Source organism: Diadema setosum, chromosome 22 (genome assembly GCF_964275005.1).
Source record: "Diadema setosum chromosome 22, eeDiaSeto1, whole genome shotgun sequence".
Classification (NCBI taxonomy): domain Eukaryota; kingdom Metazoa; phylum Echinodermata; class Echinoidea; order Diadematoida; family Diadematidae; genus Diadema; species Diadema setosum.
The window spans coordinates 19,489,489-19,511,311 of NC_092706.1; the positions used below are offsets into that span (position 1 = coordinate 19,489,489).

The window sequence follows — 21,823 nt, forward strand, 5'->3', positions numbered from 1 at the left end:
TTGTATCAAAGGAATGCAAAAATATCAAGCAATAGGGTATGTTTCTGCATAACTTTTATGACAATGAATGTTTCATGTCTTCAAACTTAGGCAAAAAAAAAAAAATGCTTTGCTCAACCATTTTATAACATAAGAGAAGATCTCAGGAGCAAACCTTTGAATGATACCACATGATAACACTTTGTAGTTGCCAATATGAATAGCAATGCAAAAATGGTAATTTGAATCGCATTCTGTTAATTAATAGGACCTGTTCAAAGAGTGTAGAGCTCTACAAATTAATGTTTGTGTTAAAAAGAAAAAAAAAACAAACTGAGAAATTCAAAATCATGACAATGTTTCCAGCTGGCATTCTTGTGATTTTGCTCAGATTGTTACTAACTCATCTTTTGAATCAGAGTTTGATGATCATATCGTTATCATTCATAGTGATCATTTTTTCTGATTAAGAACGTCTTGATTTTTACCATTATAGAACTTGTTGACAAGTGTATCGGCTCCAGGATTCACATAGTTATGAAGACCGATAAAGAAATCGTTGGCACACTTCTTGGCTTTGATGACTTCGTCAGTATCCTTTCCTCTGGACCATTATGCTGTGGTCATAAAACAAGTATAGCTGTACTGTTCTGTTGTCATTAGTGTTGAGTCAATTTAAAACTTTTGAGAGTGTAAAAGATTATTCTAACCCTGAAAAATGCAAATACAGTATGGATTACAACTGATTGACAAATTGCCCTACATCGACGTAAATAAGCACTGAATTGATCAGTGTTTTAGTAGTAGCCATGATAAAAAATCATGGGCGTACATACTCGAGCAGGATTCGAACCCACGACCTCCTGATCACCGGACAGGCGTCATTTACGTCGATGTAGGGCAATTTGTCAATCAGTTGCAATGAAAACATCTCATCGGAAGAATTTCATGAATTTGAACAGGATGGATATATTTCTGTAATCTTGTGATTTCTGCCACCTCATCACATACATACATGTACATTGTTGAATTATCATTATTATTCTTTTTTTGGGGGGTGGGGGTGGGGGATGGGTCTATAAGCATGCATCACTCAATTTTGTACCAAGACGTATTTCTCAATGTCCTTAGATTTGTTGAGATGAAAACATTATCAACACACCTCATCGGTTCATTACAAAGTAGGACAAATATTACCTGTTAAAGGACAAGTCCACCTTCGTAGACATGTGGATTGAGTGAATGCAGCAATATTAGTAGAACACATCAGTGAGAGTTTGAGGAAAATTGGACAACCCGTTCAAATAAAGTTATGAATTTTTGAAGCTTTTGCTCAATCACTGCTGGGTGAGAAGACTACTATAGCTTGTGATGTCACATGTGTACAACGATATAAAGAAAACAAAGAAAATTCAGCATATTTTCACTTTTCTCGCATAACAAAAGAAGGCAAGGGGAATAATATTATCCTTAACATACATCAGTGACAGGTTGAGAAAATGTGCACTTTATTCAAAAAATTAAATTTCGTGAAATTCTCGTTATACAGTGAAACCCCGTTATAACGAGTTCGGTTATAACGAGGAACCGCTTATAACGAGGTGATAACGTCGGTCCCGTTTTCCTTTGCGTGTAAACCTATGGCAGAACGAACCGGATATAACGAGTTCGGTTATAACGAGATTCCGGTTATAACGAGGACTTTTTCGGCGCATCATGATAAAGAAAAACATAAGAAATTTGATCGGATATAACGAGGTACCATTTCTTGACTTGCCGCTTTTCAAACACGAGACAAATGAAACATTGAAAATCGAATTCACGCTATCCATGTCTTTTTCACGTTTTGCAGAGAACGGTTCCTTCCATGTTTTCTTCTAAACCACGCAAAAAACAACACATTAATGCCATTCGATGTTCCTACTAAATTATTAAACATAATCACTCGATTTTCTTTTTCGCGAGATCACACGCGTGCGTAATGTTATAGGTCAGACCACTGGGTCAGACCACAGCGCAACAAGGGAAAAAGATAACGCACTCAAAAACTTTTCATGTAGCGACACTCTTGGCAAATATGGAAATTGGAATGCGTGTTCAACTCAACATTATATCCTTTCCAAATTTTGTAGTCCCGACTTCAGTTCTTTTGCTGGTTAGCAAATACGAGTGTAGGATCATAGCCGAAATGATTAATGAAGTCGCGATCTCGCCTGGTGACAGTAGCGTAAAAATAGTTGAATAACGCAATCCTGTCGCAATTTTTTTAAGAACGGATGGATACAATGCGAAGGGATTTTCGGCAGATGATAAAGAACGCATCTTTAATCCTTTCGGGCGCAAATCAGTGGCACGAAAATACAGAAGGTGACAAGGCTTGGTGGCCGCCGCCACCAGGAGGATAGGCCCAGGCCAAGAGTAACTCTTGTTCATCTCGAGGATGGCACTCATAGAGATGAGATTCTGTCATCAGCACGCAAACTACGAAAATCTGATGTCTGGCGGAATACGTACCTTCTGCCTGATCTTACACCCATTCAACGTAGAGAAAGACAGGCAACCTATGAGGAGTTCAAAAGAAGGAAGAGCAACGGTGAAGCAGACCTAATCATGAGGAATGGGAAAATCGTCTCACGAGCACGTAGAAACAGGGACTTGAAACTGGGAAGCTTCTTGCCCTCATCCCATGCTGTCTCCTCTGATGAGTATGTACCAATCAGCCCGTCTGCATCGCAGAAAGATGATGTTTCCGCGCCCACTGGTGCCAACTCGCCCATTCACGAATGTGCCTCTGGCAGTGCGGGTGAATTGTCATCACCATCTCTTTGACTGTATACTGATGAAGATGATGAAACTGACTGTTTAGAAGTGAGCAAAGTTATAGATAAAGATTCAAATTTCCTTAAGGTTATGTATACAAACTGTGACTCTTTGATGAACAAAATTCCTGAACTTCATTTATTTGTGCATCAACACAATCCTGATTGTATGATGATAACTGAAGCTTGTCCAAAAAACTCTACTTTTCCATTACTTCCAGTATCTGTAAAAATTCAGGGATATGATATTTTTTGTAACTTTGACAAACCTGGAGTACGTGGAGTTATTATATACATCAAAGAAACTTTATCAGCTACTGATGTAAATTTCAACACTGATTTTAGTGAATCAGTTTGGTGCTCTGTGAACTTACTCTCTAAAAAATTTCGAGTGAATAATTCACTCCTCGGAAGGAGTGAATAAAATTTCACTCAATTAAGAGTGACTTTCACTCGTTGTCGAGTGAATTTCACTCTTGTAACGAGTGAAATTTGTGTGAAACCCATTCGCCGAGTGAATTCCGAGTGAAAATTAAGCCGAGTGAATTCTGAGTGAATACATAATTAAACGCATTTGGCTAGGCCAATAGAAATTGAGAATTCCCCTGTCATGTGTTTACTCTAAGCCAATCACCAGCAGCAATTTAATTTCCCCTGGCTTGGGCGCGGGCAGATTTACCTGAAGAGCGACGCGTCGCCTGTGCGTGGACTGTGTGCAAATTGCGTGCTGTGTGCTAGCTTTGCGTATATTATGCATAGGATCACAGATTTACGTGCGTGTAAGTGCAATCGTGAGAATCAGAGCCTGGATGTCGTGATTGACGGGAGAAAATGTCTGTCTTCAAATTGAGTGGGGCGGAGATATTATTCACATTTTTGAAGGTAAGCAAACCATAGATCGATCTAATAACTAAAGTATACCTCTCCGTAAACGACCATAAGTAAAAGTAAGTTACCTTTAGGGTTCTATACGAATAACCCCGGGCCAGTACTGGCGCTCCTTCGAACAATTAATGTACAGTGGTTTGTACACAGTTGGCTATATGGGGCTGGTCATACCATAGAACACCTTTATACGAACAGCTAGAATCCGAGGCCGAAACTCAGCTGATGGTACACGCTAGGTGTTGGGATCTAATAATACGTTGAGTCTTTAGACAACACTTTAATTGTACACGTTGGGATCTAGGGCTTGAACTACTAGTATTCCACCAAAAAAAAAAAAAAAAAAAAAAAAAAGAGTGATGAATGAAACGTTGGTCGTTAGTCATTGAATTGACATTCGTAAGCATATCATCACACAGAGATTACTGTGGTCGACTGTACTCTACATTGCTATTGTTGAGTTGACAGCCGAATCACTGACACTGGTCTGTGTTGCCAGATGAGATGGTGATCTCGATCAGTACGGTAATAAAGAATGGTGAAATTTGGTGATTTATGATTATTGTTCATTATATACACTGTATGTAGTCGTAAAAAGGACTTTTATTTGCTGCTACATTTGAGCATCCAAACAGCTGGGAGAATACCACGTACACTAGCTCCCTCGTCATGTGTCGTGATCATCTACTAACTGTTACTGTACTAGGTAAGAAGTATGATGCGTGTACTGTTCGTGTTAAGTGCATGGTCCACTGTGACATATCACACTTCTAGCTGAAGATCAGCATGCTCACACATCATGGAGATCGATCCCCCTTGTAGCAGACGATGACTGGCACTATTTTCAACTTTGTTTTTTTATGAAAGTTACAGGTGACCTTAGGTATTGAAATTTGGCAGAGATCACATCTTTGGGTCTTTAATTCTAACATTAAATATGATGTACGGTAGCTAAAAAAGTAATTAGGCCTACTAGCTTTTGTAGTGGTGCTCATTTAGTATTTGTGTGGACAAAACAACTGCATATTGTCTTGTGGAAATGAGTTCTAAATCCATTTCTAAACCTTGTGTTTTCATACTTTCCTCCAGATAAGGACGTAGACATGACAGCTCTTCGGGAGTGATGGTGATTTAAAGGAACTCGGTGTAGGGGTCATCATTTGGAGAACAAAGACAGATATTGAGAGCTGTACAGTCTCTGTCACACGAAGGAGGGTGCAGATCACCAGATTGCAAAGTACCAGATGTGGTCATACAACGACTAGCCATTGAATTCAGGGTTGACGAATGCTGGAAACACCGGGCCAACATCAGCGAAGGAGCCTCTGAGATATGGACTTCCATTGCATTAACCCTGCTGTAAGCTATTCTGTTGTTTTCCACAATGATTAATGAAGGGAGACTCGTTTGAAATTGATTTATATTTATTTTACATTCTAGAGTCTTAGTAATTACATAAGAGGCTACATTAAGAGACTGAATGCTTGGTTGGTTTTATTTTGTTTGAAGAAATGATTTTCAAGATACTTCATGGAGCAGTTTTGGAGCTGTCCTTCCCTCTGACAATGAATGTCTTGACAGGTTAGTACTTGTATTTAAGAAAAATGTGTACCGTGTACTTGCCGTATCGACAGAAGTGAAAACCATGCTATGGTCAGTCTTGAGTTGTGTAAGTAGAGCTGTTGCTTATGTCAAATATGTATGTTAAATGATTTTGCTCTTCAAGTTTATAATGTAAACTGGAAGAACCTACTATCCTCATGCCATTTGTATTATTCATAAAACCATTAAATTTTACTTATTTGCCCAGGAATTCAACACATACATCACTTCAAGGGGGAAGAGATACTTCAAAAGCTGAGGGAAGGAGTTCTGACTGTTCCGAGGAGACATCTGCACATCCAGATCATTGCAGCATATTTGTTGTTGAAAATGGAAGCAGAAGAATGTACAGCGTAAGTTCAATTAGTTAAAATATTATTATTATTCATATATTATTATTATAATTTGAAAATTGGTCTGGAATACCAGTTTCCTATTGTCATGTCATGTACTACAATGTACATTTTCATCCAGTATATAACCATGTAATTTGCCTGTTCATTTGTTTTGTTTTGTTTTTTGGTCTTCTCAAGTATAGAGAAAAGCAGACTAAAATTTCCCCCCCCCCCAAAAAAAAAGAAAAAAAAAAAGAAAAAAAAAAAGGAAAGAAAGTAGAAGGGACCGGTAAGTATAACATTGTTAATGAAGTGATGGTTATAGATTTAAAAATAAAGACTGGTATACTTGTATGAAACATGTAAACAGAGTGTACGTACAAGACTCCACGCTGACTTATTTTCGTGGTAGCCCCATCGGGCCACAGGTATATTGATTTGATATAGTCCTAATACTTATGATTTAATCATCACAATGATTAATAGAAAAGTGGGAGTTGATGTGCCATGAAATTCAGTGGATAATCACATCTTGTATAAATTTTTCTACTAATTGTGCACATTCACACTTAACCTATCTGCATGAAATTTTCATATGTATTAACTGATATCTGGCTCAAGTAGCAATAAATGTACATGAAACAGTGGTACTGAATAGCAATAGAAATTAATGCCAAGAAAAAAAAAACATAAAAATAGTTCAGCCCCTTAAAAGATTAAAATGAGGGCCAAATTTGTGATGTTTGCGTCGTAGAATATGATTAACATTTTTCTTGCTTTCTTTTTAAATTCAGATACCAAGTAGTGAGCAAAGGATGTTGTAGCCAAGGCAGTTGCGATGCAGTACCCCACTTTGTGAGACACCACACAAGGTGCAAAAGGACATGTAAGTTTATACTAGTAAGTTTATGTGATCTACAACCTTTTTTAGCCCTCTTTAGCAGAAAGATTAAGTGACATACATGGTATCTTATTCATCTAGCTTGCAAAAACTTCAACATTTTCAACTTTTCTCAAGAGCTAGTGGACAGAATTAAGCAACCAAACGAGGAGTTGATCATCCTTGTTTAGTTAGGGGGCAAGGACCCAAAGTTTTTTCAGATTGTGGGCATGACCCCCTCCCCCCCCCCAAAAAAAAAAAAATGGCCTTTTTACAGGGAAATTGCATCTATTTCTTAATTAACTCATTGTGCAAATATACAGGCAATGTGGGGATTGTGATGTACCTCCTCATAGATGTCTAATAAAGTTGTGTGCAGATTGGCCTGATTCCATGACTTGGGTTCGATGAACGTTAACTTCAACGTAACGTAATGTTACTTAAGTTCCAACATGCCAGTTGCGCCGTTCATTTATAATAAACCTATTCTCATTTTCTTCCATAAGAATGCCACTACATGTATTTCTACTGCTATCAGATCTTCATCAGTTATAGTCAACTCTGTGCCAAAGTCAAATTTGTTGAGACTCAAGAAAAAGCTTTGACTTACAATGCCTTCTATATTTCAGGAGTATATCTGTACGGCAAGGATCATGGATTCATTGAGTATCGTTTGAAGACCTTGAGGAGCTATGACACCACAAATCACCTCAGGCAGAGAGAGAGAGAGTAGTTGCAGCTCCCACCATGCCCCTGACCGAGCACCATTCCAACGTTAGATTAGAAGCCCAATGAGAAGAGACAGCTACCATCGGTGTATAGGTGTAAATACCCTTGCTTTTTCCTCTTTTGAGATACAGCATATGCTCCTCTGACGTTGGAACTTACATTCTTGTTGAAGAGTCAGCCTCATCAGGCTCAGCGGTAGTTTAGCATGAAGCTGTTACCAGGATGTACTGCAGCACTTCAACATTAAAAGTAGAACAGGGCTCGCCGATGAAAAGAGTTTGTTGCATAGAATGTGTGATTGTTAATGCTTTAAATTGTTGATTGTTGTATATACTAGTAACTGAAAATAGTTTTGACTTATATAGTTAAAAAAATCTCCTCTTCATGGCCACATGTTAATCAATACATTCATCTGTGAGATGTTCCAAGCATATCAAAGAATGTTTGGCCACACACAGCTTGGCATTCCGCATGATACGAATCTGGCTGCGCTCATGATTAAGCACCCCCTTCTCTCCAGGCAATTCTGACTTGCTTTAATAAAACCTATTTATGGTCTAATATTCAAGAGAGAAAACTGTTGACAGACACTCATATGTAATTTTTTTTTTCTTTCCCTTATTTTTTTTATTTATTTATTTTTTTATTTTTTTTATTTTTTTATATTTTTTTATTTATTTATTTATTTATTTATTTATTTATTTATTTTTTTTTTTGGGGGGGGGGAAATGCTACAAATAGCAGGTAAATACATGTAGTACAATCTTCCAATGGTCATCCATGCTCTTGGGATGAAGATCATGTCTCCATGTTGTGATTAAGTACCACATACCTTTGTCACCCCTTTGATTAGCATTGATGTAGTACAATATGCATGTACTCAAATTTATTGCATCCATCTTCTTTGGAGAAGGGGGAAAATCTTTAAAAAAAATAAAACAAAATTGATGGGAATCATTGATCCCTAGGGTTACGGAACCCAGAGTTATTTTGTACATTTTCACCTTTATGCAATTGATGTACTGTACTTTGAAAAACTTGTGGGTAGAAGCTCAATTGGTTCAACTTCTTTTTCCACGAAACATCTGCAGCCCATCATTGATAAATCCACGGCATTAGAGTAGATGGAGTTAAATAGATTAGTTCACTAATGTGCCAAGTCAAACTTATGGATAATTCTTCCCTTGATCTCGTAACAAATTATTAAGATAACCTGCAACTGACAATCATATTTTGATATAGAGTGTTAGCAGTGATGTCACAATTGCCCACCATAAGGCTGCGTTCACATAAAAGTATACTATTTGGGTATTTGGGGCTCGTTTTCGAGGGCACGCGAATAGCTTGAATTGAACGATAGGATTTCCTAACACCGGTTCACATAAGAGGGCACTATTTGAATGTACCGAATAGCATAGAATAGTATAGCAAAGTGGGGATCGAGCTTGTTCGATTTTCTTGCAGCGTATACCGTCTCTCGTTTATGAAATAATGACAATTTTGGTCTGGATTTGCCCTTTAGCAAATATAAGCATGTAGACTGACATTCTGATGCAGTTTAGAAATTGTTAATAAGATTTGCTGGGATGTAGGAGGAAGAAATCCTCACTGCATGGGATGGCGAGTTGACGGTGCGGGTGATGGTGTACTGGGTGCCCGAATAGCGAATAGCGAATACCGTATACCGTATACCTCTATGTGAATGCAGCCTAATGAAGTCAATTGCCTAAACCGATTAGAAATCAAGACTGCATACAAAAGCTGCAGCAATGTTTACTTCAGGGAAACCTAAGGCAAAAGAACACCTTTGTTAGAGAGGCATGCGTGAATGAATATTGATCGCCTTTGCTATGGAAGCCACCATTATGGTGGCCAACATGACGTAACATGAAATCACTCTATAAGAAATTCAGTTTGCATGCATTAGTTGTTGCTACATCTGGCAAAACTCAGAAGGATTACAAGTGTTCAATATTGTACAATGATGCCTTATTTAGGTGAAGAAGATCAATGATATGATACATGTTGTGTCAACTGTAGTGATTTCAATTCTTTTTCCATAAATAGTAGGCCCGGTTGAGGGGGGGGGGGGGGCTACAAGCCCTCCTCCCCTTTGACATTCCATGCCAAATTTCATGAAGGCATGATTATTTTGGGGGGTTATTGATTGTAATCAATAACAAATATTTTCATGCTGGACGTGTTGCTGACAAATTTCATTGAAAAGGCAATGAAAAACAAAAAGTAAGAAACAAAGAAATACATGAGTAAATAGAAAAAAATAGATACTTCAGAATTTTTTGATGGCACAGTTTTTTTCTCTTTCATTTGCTATGGACACTAGAAAGAATATTTACACAAAAAAAAAACAAAAAAATGTGCCTTTTTGGAACTTTATTTATGGCAAATGGTCTGATTTCATGCTCAAATTAGCTTAATTTAGCCAATTGACTTTTTTTGTTGTTGAAAATCAACATTACCGTTTTATAGTTTACGTCACAGGCAATTTGTGTGTGGTTTTTGTAATGATCGCACGGTTGATGGCCGAGGTCTGGGGGGTTCCAGGGAGGCCCCCCTCTGGCTCTATCATCTACATAAATACCCCACCTAAAGCCTACTTTAAGTCAAGACCATGCTTCTCTGATCGAGTCTGTTTAGGTATTTGTACAATGTACTTGTAGAGCATCACTGTGTTACATGACAGAGGATCCAAACTTGATTAACCATGCAGTATTGAAAATTTCTGTATTTTTGTCAATTTTTCAAAGCAATCACAATTCCTACTACACATGTGTAATTGTTTTTGTATTATAATATAGATAATGGTGACTATACTTTGCAAGTCTTTTGTAGCTTATCATTGAACATGCAATAATTATATTCACTTTAGTCGAAAATTAAACATGTTCAGGAAGGATACTTGTAAAAATTTTCACTTTTGCACAAACTTTATGAATTTCGGGGAAATGTGTGATGTCAATATTTGAAGAGTTTGTTCGCAAAAACCGATATGTCCATTTTTGAAGATTTTGAAGTACGGTTTCTGTCATAGAGTACACAATAATACCTTTTAAATTATATATTGGTCACTACATATAAAGGTACATCTTTGAAGTTATGATCAAAAGAAGCAAACATTTTCTTATTATTCTCTTTATTTTTCTTGACCTTTAATCGCAAATATCTCCATTTGGCACATATGGACTTAGCAGTTTTTGCAAACAAACTCTTCATTTGTAGAGCTTTGGGAATGACAGCTAGAATAGCATATTTACAGGGACCTTGTGATGATTATGGTGACAGTTGTTCTTAAATGAAAAAAATATGTATAATTATTATTGGCCACATAATTCATGGAAAACCAGATACTCAGCACATGAAGACTGTTTGTAATGGTGTACTGCTCTGCAGTTGAAGTTTAGATATTTCAAGAGGTATATTCCTTTTTTTTTTAATTTCAGGTGATCCAGTGGACATCACACATTTACTTGATATAGAGAATCAGCTCATTAAAAAAAAACATAACATGCGTAGCATTTAGTGCATTATCTTCTTATATCCCCCTCAATGCTACTTAAAGAAAAAATAAATTAATAAGAAAGAATGAAACAACAGCCATTTGCATTACTAGCTTATATTTATTCAGTTTCATGTATTGATCCAGCTCGGGTAGGAATTACTTTCAAACCTGGAACACAAAGTTGGCAATGCACTGGGCTACCAGTGGTGGATCGTTGGCTTCTAAATACATGCATTAATATTAACAAATATGTATATTATGAACGTTGTTTACTGTTTTTGTTTGTATTAGTTTGATTGGTATTCATTATTCCAAAAATGACTCCAGACCACCTAGATTATTCCCAAATTCATCACCATATTGTCACTTTTTCTTCCAGGGTTGAATAACTAGTGCACTGAGTGCTGTGATCAATGGTGATAGAGATGTGTGCTCATGTAGAGTGTAATTCCGTTTGGGATTGAAAAAAAGATTGAAAAAGGATTGAAAAAAGAGTGAAAAAGGAGTTAAAAACCTCCGGAGTTAAAGAAGAGTGAATACAATAGGAGTGAATTGAGAGTGAGAAAGGAGTGAAAAACGACTGACAAAAGAGTGAAATACGTCAGGGGTGAATTTAGAGTGAGAAAGGAGTGAACATCCCACCAAAAACATTTCCGTCTTTTTTCACTCTCTTTTGGAGTGAAATTTCTGTTCACTCGAAATTCACTCCACTTCTAGTGATCCTTGACGTCACTACCAAGGGGAGTGAAAATCGAGTGAAAATTCACTCTTTCTTTTTTAGAGAGTACCTAACAAGGTGTCCTTACTACTAGGATGTGTTTACCGTAGTCCCTCATCTACTCAATTGAACAATGAACACTTATGTGAATTGGTAGCTCAGTTAGCTTCCAGGAGGGAACAGCATCTCTTTTTAGGAGGTGATTTTAATTACCCAGAAATTGACTGGACCAATTGTTATGCTGAATGTTCGAATGAACACCCTGCTCAACAGTTTTTGTCAGCAACCCAGGATGTTTTCCTTACACAACACGTTTTATACCCAACCCGGCACAGGATTGGTCAGAAGCCCAGTGTCTTGGATTTGTTGTTTACGGATGACTTGGATATAGTCAGCAATATTGAGTATTTGCCACCTCTTGGCAGGAGTGATCATTCATGTCTTCTGGTCGAGTTGGTGTTTGACAGTAATGTAACTGAGGAAAAATCTTTTGTATATAGTTTTGATAAAGGACATTATGACTCTATGAGAAAGGATTTCTCCAACCAAAATTGGGAGGAACTTTTTGCTGACCTCTCATGTTCTGAATGCTGGAAGTTATTTTCTAATATGTTGTATGTATCAATGGAGAAAAACATTCCTAGAAGGTCTGTCAAAAGAGACAGGAGGAGAAATCTTTATATCACCCGTAAAGCAATGACTTTGTCAAAGAGGAAACAAAGACTATGGAAGAGATTCCGGAGTACAGATTGCGTATGGGATTATACTGCCTACGTACGTGAGAGAGATCTACTACGGAATATGACAAGGCAGTTATGTAGCGATTTTGAACAGCATATTGCCTCAGAATGTAAACTTAATCCAAAGGCTTTTTGGAGATATGTAAACAGTAAGGTTAAAACCAGATCAAAGATAGCTAACCTTACTAGGACTGATGGATCCACAGCTTGCACTGCTCAGGAGAAGGCTGATATCCTCAACGAACAGTTTAGCTCAGTTTTCACCGTAGAAGATCTGTCCGTTATACCTGAAGTTTCAAATCATTCCACTGATGCTGTTCTGGATAATGTACTTATTACGCCTGATGTTGTGTTTAAGAAACTTGTTAATCTGAAAAGTTCAAAATCTGCTGGTCCAGATAATATCCATCCGCGAGTCTTGAAGGAACTTGCTAATGAACTGTGTACGCCATTGTCTTTGATATTTAATTTGTCACTCGCTGAGACTATATTACCTATAAACTGGAAATCAGCCAATGTTACTGCAATACACAAGAAGGGCAGTAGAAAGGACCCAGGGAATTATCGCCCCATCAGTTTAACATCAGTAGTAGTTAAAATAATGGAGTCGATACTTCGAGATGCTATTGTGGATCATATGTACCTGCATAATTTGTTTACTGATGCTCAGCATGGTTTTGTTCCTGGAAGATCCTGTTCCACTCAACTACTCACTCAACTAGAAGATTGGACTAATTATTTAGACAATGGGAATCCTGTAGATGTCGTGTACCTTGACTTCAAAAAAGCTTTTGATTCTGTACCACATGTCAGACTTATACATAAGGTAGCATCCTATGGAATAAGCGGTCCACTTCTTGCATGGATTCAAGATTTTCTGTCACATCGGGTCCAAAGAGTAACAGTTGATGGATGTTTTTCTGAATGGACTGATGTAATTAGTGGAATACCACAGGGGAGCGTCCTCGGACCAACTCTTTTTGTGATGTTCGTGAACGATCTACCGGATGTCGCAACATGTCATGCTCAGTTGTATGCAGATGATGCCAAACTCTACTCATCTGTTCAATGCCAGACCTCTTGCCAACAGTTACAAAGTGACCTTGACAACATATCTCTTTGGTCATCCAAGTGGCAACTCCCCTTGAACTCTCAAAAGTGTATAACCCTTCATCTTGGTTACAACAACCCCCAACAGTCTTATGTCATGGAAGGTAGACGTTTAGAGAATGTTGACACAGAAAGAGACTTAGGAGTTTTAGTAGACAGTGATCTGACCTTCAGGAAACATATTGCAGCTATGATACAGAAAGCCAATCAGATGTTAGGGATCATCAAACGAGCCTTTGTTAATATCAACCAGGACGTTTTCATACCTCTGTATAAAACTCTTGTACGCCCACATCTTGAATACTGTACGGTATCCTGGAATCCTCGTTTCATAGCAGACGACCGCAAGATTGAAGCTGTACAACGAAGAGCCACAAGAATGATTCCTGGTATGAGCTCATTACCCTATCCTGAAAGACTAAAAAGACTCAATCTTTTTTCACTTCACTACCGGCGCGAGAGGGGCGATATGATTCAAGTTTTCAAAATTCTTCATGGTATTGACAGATTAAACCCAGAACATTTCTTCAAGAAACCAGAGTATCAGCGTACCCGTGGTCATTCATTTAAACTCTTCAATACCCACCGGAAACTTAATGTGAGAAGTTGTTTCTTTAGTATACGTACTATCGAGTCTTGGAACAAATTGCCGGAATCTCTTGTGACTGTGCCAAATATTGATATTTTTAAGTCTGGATTAGATAAACTCTGGCTAGACAAAAAATTTTATGTAATCTGACATCCACGCACTTATGCATACACTGTATTAAGTCGCGAACCAACGACGAGATTATCCTGATGTCGACCGGGAGATCACAGGACTACCTCACTCCCGTATACCAGATGATGAATTAAGATTAAACAATCTTTCTTTCAAAATGGTCTACGAGTAACAGATTTGCGTAAAAAGGATCACAACCTTCTAAATTCAATCCTGTCGCTTATTTTTCAAGCACGGATGTACAAAACGCGAAGAGATTTTCGGAAGAAAATGAACAACGCATTTTAATCCCGTCGGGTGCAACGAACATATTATAGAAGATTACAGCCGAAATGATTCATGAAATCATCGCATTCCCGCTGGGCACCAACAGCGTAAAAATACCCCGCAAGTTACGCTAAACGACGCACGAATGTTACTCTGAAATCATCGCGATCTCGCCGGTTGACAGTAGCGTAAAAATAGTTGAATAACGCATGTTAAGCTACTTAGTCGTCGTTCAGAAAAAGAAACAAACGCATTTAACAATTTAAATAGATCTGGGTTTGTTCATTATCACAATTTTAACAACGCATTTCACAATGAAGATTTTCTTTCTCTCAGAATGGTCTATGAGGAACAGATCTGCGTAAAAAGGATCACAGCCTTCTAAATTCAATCCTGTCGCTTATTTTTCAAGAACGGATGCACAAAATGCTAAGAGATTTTCGGAAGAAAATAAACAACGCATGTTAATCTTTCGGGCGCAACGATCATACATTGTATAAGAATACAGCCGAAATGATTCATGAAATTATCGCATTCCCGCTTGACACCAACAGCGTAAAAATACCTCGCAAGTTACGGTAAACAACGCATTTTATACAATGTGATTTTAATATAATAGGTCTATACTTCTCAAGAACATAACGTGCACTATTATGCGAAGAGATTTTCGGAAGAAAAATAAAGAATTAACCTATTTCAACCCCGACTTTTTCGCCTAATTCACAAATAATTTCCCTTTATTCTCTCGATAATAGGGAGTTTTCGATTGGGTGAACGAGAAGGACGTGCCGCCGAGCGCAACCGTACGTCAAGGCGTCACGTCTGTACCTACGTTGACCCGCTGCTAAAACACATTCAATTCGATTTCGATTTCGGCGTCACGTCTCGTGGCGTGTGCAGGAGGCAACCAGGCCCTGTGCCTTGCGTGCATATAAGCGGAATTTGTGACTCGTTTCTGTACTTGTAATATTTATTTTGTCTTTGACTAGATGCGTATCCTGGGAGGAAATATGTGGATTTTAAAACATGATGCATGGTAAGACTACTAGGCAAATGCACTGCTGCACTACCTAAGCCAAAAGCACCAAGATCTGTTTGCGTACAGCATTACGTGTAAATGCAAGTGTGGGACTACGGTAGGCAGTTGCAAAATGCGAAACAGTGAAAATGGGCAAATAAAGTAGGTACCAGAGGCTGTAGTTTGTATGTCAGCGCTGCTGCTGTGACGTATCAAGATCATAAGCTTTCATGTAATTAGAATAGAAATATTCTCTCGAAAGAAAAAGGAAAACAGGTGAACTGAGCACGGATTTCCCGAGAGTCATCGTGCTCTTTCGCACGATACCCGAGAGGAGTGTGACGTAATAGCAAGGGTGGGTTGAGCGCGGCGCAACCGATTTGGGTGGACGGTGATAACTGGGGTTAACGCGTTCAAAATTTGTGCGATGAGCCGAGGGTCGACACGCGCATGCGCAGTACGTAAAAACTACGTCATAACAGGGTGACGCCTGGCTCAACGTGCAAATCGAAAAGTCCCTAATAATGATCCATAATTGTGTAATAACAACGCAAAGGATGTTCTTAACTTTCATTGTTGGGTATATTATGACGTCGTGCTTATGTTTTTCTTTGTTTTTGATGCGTACGGTTATAACGAGGTAATATCGCCGGTCCCACGGACCTCGTTATAACGGGGTTTCACTGTATTTTCCTTATATTGTTGTACGCATGTGACATCATACACCGTAGTGGTCTTCTCATCCAGCAGTTACTGCACAGATAATTTAAAAATTCATAACTTTTGAATGGATTTTCCGACTTTCCCCAAACTTTCACTGATGTGTTCTAATAATATTGCTGCATTCACTTAATCCACTTGTATATGAAGGTGAACTTGTCCTTTAAGAGGGAAAGGGCACGTGAAAGCAAAAGAAATAAACTCATTGCAACAAAATATGCTTTTCAAAACCTTCATTTAAACAGTTCCCCTACAATTTTGTGCTCTTTGTCCTTGTTTAAACTAAGAAAATGAATATGTGGAGAACTAAAGCAAGGACATCATATGAGGCCACTCCCATGAAGCTGGACAGTATGTGGCATTAAAAAGAAAATTAACATTTATATAATTATATTATGACAAAACTTTCACAGAAAACTTGCAGTAGTTTTTATAGAGCCCAGGTATTGTGAGAATTATCTAGTAAGTTTAAGATTCCAAGTTTCAAGATTACAACACCATGTAACCAAGACAGGTACTTGAATGAAGGTGACTTTACTGGTTTTAGGGATTTGTGTGCTGTACTAATGGTTTCTTTATCAATCCCTTGACTGACTGGTATCAGACATGGTTCTAGAGGATGTCATTGAATTGTAAGTATGATCAGGAAGTGGACTCGACTTTTAAGATAAAAGATTACAAATCGGTCTTCTAGAATTACCCTATGTGTCATTGGTAGCTAACCCCTGATTGTCATTCTTAATCGGTTAAATTTCATAACAAGTGAGTGCACTGAAGCTGAAGATTTGATTCCAGTATTAAACAGGGCTAATACACTGTATTATGTACACTGAGCGCCAAGTGGTTGACAGATAATGCATTGGAACTTCTGTGAAAATTCTTACCGGTACTTGCAGGATTAGTTTCAATCAGAAGGTGTCATGTGACAACATTGCTACCTGTTGATACAGTATGAGTAATATCTTACGTGTAGGTTCACATGGGCAGTGTCATACAATGAGAACCATCTGTTTGTATTTTTATGATATTGTATAAAATGTGCTATTGTAAACACACTAATCTTTGAAGATTCTTGTGGGATATAGATTTATTCAACTAAAACATGTCACATTTTGAATTTGTTTACTGTTGACAAATTACTATTTAAATAGCATAGGTTCACATGGGCATGATGCCATACAATGAGAATCAAATGTTTGTAGATTTGTTTTGATGTTATATTTAGAGCATGAAACATGTAATTATAAACACACTTCCCATCTTTACAATATTTCATATATACAGTAAATAGTTAATATCATATGATATTCTGATGTTATCAGACATGAATATGGTGGAAAAAGTCAGACTGACCATCAAGATACAAAACAATCAAAATTATTCATATTTCCACTTCCCCAGCCCCATCTGCCCTTATTGATGATAAGTTATGATAAGTAACATACAAGTGTACTCCTGTAGTAATGATTCTGTTTTGTGTTACAAGTGTACTTTCTGTTTGTGGAAGTACAAATTGTACACAGCCCCGGTGCTACGGTGCAATTAACTCACTGATAAGAGGCCAAAGCTTTTGAATTCTTAACGGTCATCGAAGCGCTGTGCGGAGGGAAGGACAAAAAATCTCGAAAGTTCACCTCCTCGTATCTCCCTTATTTTACCACCAAATCCCTTGAAACTTCACACATATATCAAATATGAATATATCATCCTTCATATGATTTTTGGGCGAAAACGCTGATGTATCTTTCGAGATATGTGTATTTTTCTGCTTGAGTCGACTGTGTGAAAGGGTTACGATTTTTTCCCGACACAAGTCTGCGCCTGCATGAATATGCATTTGAGCAACATATTACTAGTCTGTATACACCAGACTCACTACCTGCGAAGTCTCGTGTTTGTGCAATTAGTAGTTAGGTAAAAATAAGAGCAAAAAGACAACCAACTTTAAGAGAAGATACTGGACATGCACAACTAGATCATCCTCCTGCGCATGCGTTTTCTACTGGTGAGTGCACGCTTAGCCAATCAGCGGTGTCAGGCTCGGCGCAATGCGACAGAGGTCGATTTTCGGTCAGCAGGGTGGTGAGTGGGCAAGAGAGGAACCCTGCTTTGTGCTTCAACTGTTTCAAGCAGCACAAAAACCAATACATCGGACTGCGTATTCCTTACGCCATGGATTTTACGTGGGTCACAAGTGACAGTGATCTCGATTTTTTCCAGACATAGCTGTGCGCCAAATGATACAGAAAAGATATTTGGAGAGCAGCATGGATATACTACCATAAGTCATATACCGAAGTTTCATTTTTGTGCAATGAAGGAAAATGTGAGAAAATAACACTTGTTTTGAGACCAAATTTTCTGTTTTGGAAGCTAAGTTTCGACATTATTTTCACACGTTTATCCTCAATAAAACCCCAAATAACTAACATTACGAGTTAGAGAATAGTTTGTTCTTCAGTTTGCTGTATAGATTTAATCATTTGATGGCTTTGAGGTGAGATATTGCGATTGTCCTGCAACACTTCCCCAGCGGTTTTACGCACACAAGCTGTCTACTTTTTGCAACTGAGGCTTCGAGGTCATAAGCTTTTGGCGAGTTAATTGCACCCTAGCGCCGCGCCTGTACATGTATACGAAAAAAAACAAAAAACATGTTCTTACATTGTAGATCTGTAGACAGGTGCAACCCAATTTGAGTTCTTCTGCACAGTTTGGCCCAAATTCACGAAAGTGGTACAAATGAAACCATGGTTTAAACTATGGACAAAAACCATGAAGCGCCAAGTGTCGCACGGAATATTTCGTTATGAAATTGTTCATTTCATCGACAAAATGACTGTTTCCATAACGAAATGACTGATTTCTTAACGAAATATTCCATGTGACACTTGGCGCTCCTTGGTTTTTGTCCATACCATGGTTTCATTTGAACCACCTTTGTGAATTCGGGCCCTTATGTAGGAGTCATTCACTATGGAAATAAATTTTTGAACAAGTGATTAAATATGAGAAGCTCTAAAGATCTTTGACTTGACCCATTTCTGCTGTGGGTGTCCCAGGTGCAGGGACTGGGGTACTAGACAGGAGACGGCTAGAATAACGCCTGCTCTCCATGCAGCTGTGCTGAGTCGGTCAGTGCGGGTCAGGTTGCATATTTTTACATGTCAACCTTGAAAATAGCAGATGTGACTTTCCTATGTTTCTGCTTGAATTTCTTAGTGAAACAACGGCAGAGGGAAGGAGAGTGACAAAACTGGACCAAATTCTGTTGAATGGAAACAACATCACCATGGTGAGTAATCTGTCTGTGATGTTGATAACTAATGAATTTGTGAGGGCATCTTCACTCCTAAGTACGTTGTGTACCAGTAATCTATAAAGCTATTAGTCCTTTTCCAATGTACAATGTAACAGACAGTGCCCCAACATGTCTAGAAGGTGTGTGTGATAGCAACATGTGCAGTGTTTAGTTTACGATGTAATGAACAACTACATTTTGTACAGGTTTGATGGATGTGTGACAATGTCATACTGTATACCATACTTTGAAAGGGGAGAAAATCTTTAGATTTCATGTAATCATTTGGAGAAGATCTTGCCGAACATCCACTGATATTTGATATCATTTACATGTATGTACAATGTATTTACATATTAACATTCAAATGAGGCAAAAGGAGCAGGGCTTATTTATTTCTGAGATAAAAGGGAAATCTGAACCATGAAAGATCAAACTTTCCTATTTTATTAACCTATTTTTAAAAATATTTTTGTCATCTTTGTGAGTTAGCAGCCTTTTTTTTTTTCAGTCTAATTAGGCCTATTTGATGGCAGGTCACACATATACAGTGTACATACATGTACATTGGGGTGTAGTGGACTCGTTTTACAACTTCGTCTGAAAAGTGAAATCATTGTGTAAAAAAGTACTGTACATAGATACAGTATCAGGGTTTGACAATGAAATAGACAAGTTTATCACATTGGGAAGAGTATGATTGTTCTCTCATAATGAGAGTTTGTTGCATCTTTGTTCTTTATAACAAGAGTCTGCAGTATTAGTGTAACTTTTCACTGACAAAAGTATGTGTATGCATCTCTTTGTTCAATTTCTTTTTCTTTTAGTTGATTCCTGGAAGTGAAGGGCCTGAAATCTGAGTGGGAGAAGGAGGTAGAACCCAAAACCTGGATTTGTATCATAGAGAGACCAGCAAATTGTAGTGACTGCTACTGTACGAGCTGAAATTTTCGCGTACAGATATTTTCGCGAATTGCTACTTGGAGGACACTTTCGCGTGTTGTTAATTTCGCGGTTGCAAGGGTCTAACTGAGCTTACTTATTTGCGCGTGTTGTTATTTTCGCAGTTCAAAGGCGATTTGCGAAATTCGCGAAAATAAGACCACCGCGAAAATTTCAGCTCGTACAGTATATAACATACTCATCGTTCCTGTCCCTGCTGATTGTAATCTCTAGAGGATGAAAACGGGGATAAAGACATTCTTTGCAGTTTTGTACTTGTAGTAGTTACCCATCACTATTATGGAGTACAGTTTGCAGCTGGTGCTGTCGGTCCTACATGGCTAGATTAACTAGCACTCTGTGAATTTAAGTACCTTTACCCTGTACTACAGTATATTGTGGGTAAACGATGTCAAAGTACATGTACAGTAAACCTTGCCAAAGTCTAATCTATTTAGAGTGAAGAAATAGCTTCGACTTGGAGAAATTTTGACTTATGAGGGATTACAATCGATAGAAATTTTGAGTTATGAGGGATTACATCAATAGAATATAAAGAGAAGAGGACTTGAAAAGACCTTTGACTTAGGCGATAATGCAACTTATGCGAGGTTGACTTGAGCAAGGTTGACTGTACATGTAATCATGGTGAGGTTGTACTGCCTGTTTTTTGTTTATTTTTTTCACTGTGGCTTTTTGTGAACAAAATTTTATCCAGCATATAAAGAGAAGAGGACTTGAAAAGACCTTTGACTTAGGCGATAATGCAACTTATGCGAGGTTGACTTGAGCAAGGTTGACTGTACATGTAATCATGGTGAGGTTGTACTGCCTGTTTTTTGTTTATTTTTTTCACTGTGGCTTTTTGTGAACAAAATTTTATCCAGCGCAAACAAATTCATTGAAAAATAATATAGTAGCTCTATTTCTCTTGCAGCAGCTGTGGGTATGTATTGTGATTTTATCCAAAACTTTAGGAAGGTACAAACCGTCTCTTGATAGGGAAATCAAGCATTTAAGATATTTGATTTAAAATGTCTGAACTTGAGAAATTATGTTTTGTTGCTATTCTTAGAAATACAATCCATAATTATATGTATGTGGTATAAGAAAGCCCCCAGAAACACAGGGATCCATATTTTGATGTCAAATCTAGTTCCATCCCCTCTGCCTTTTTGTATTAGAAACAAAGCAAAATCAAATTTCATTGAATGATGAGCCTTTCAAGGTGATGGTTCCCAATCTATCAAAGATAGTGTTCCTCATGTTGAATCTCCTCCTACAGTACCTACAGCCTGCTTCATATCCATGATGGAAATGGTAACACTCTACTCAGATGTATAAGTTTGTACATATTGTACTATTTATGCTGGTGTTTTTTTTTTTTTTTTTTTTTTGTAGCAAAGAAAAAATAAATCATTGTCAAAGACTTCAATCACTTGTTCATGTGTAATGTTTGATTATTGAGTGTGACAGAATGCTACAGCTTGAGTTTTCTGTGGGAGGATTTGCCTCAGAGGTGACTGAAGTGGATAAC

At 37.9% G+C, this 21,823-nt stretch overlaps 1 protein-coding gene and 1 long non-coding RNA gene across 2 annotated transcripts in view; both read left to right on the top strand.

Moving 5' to 3' along the window:
- Positions 1-21,823, top strand: part of LOC140245051 (U6 snRNA-associated Sm-like protein LSm5) — a 340,876-nt gene extending 319,053 nt beyond the window's left edge. Inside the window, exons 3-6 of the mRNA XM_072324646.1 lie at positions 476-571; positions 16,648-16,675; positions 19,266-19,338; positions 20,172-21,823. Coding sequence (XP_072180747.1) covers positions 476-571; positions 16,648-16,675; positions 19,266-19,338; positions 20,172-20,204 — 230 coding nt within the window. The 3' untranslated portion in view covers positions 20,205-21,823. The remainder of the gene's footprint in view (positions 1-475; positions 572-16,647; positions 16,676-19,265; positions 19,339-20,171) is intronic.
- LOC140245431 (uncharacterized) lies at positions 3,473-6,107 on the top strand. The gene is made up of 3 exons (XR_011902332.1): positions 3,473-3,680; positions 4,773-5,042; positions 5,494-6,107. It is a non-coding gene; the product is annotated as an uncharacterized lncRNA (long non-coding RNA).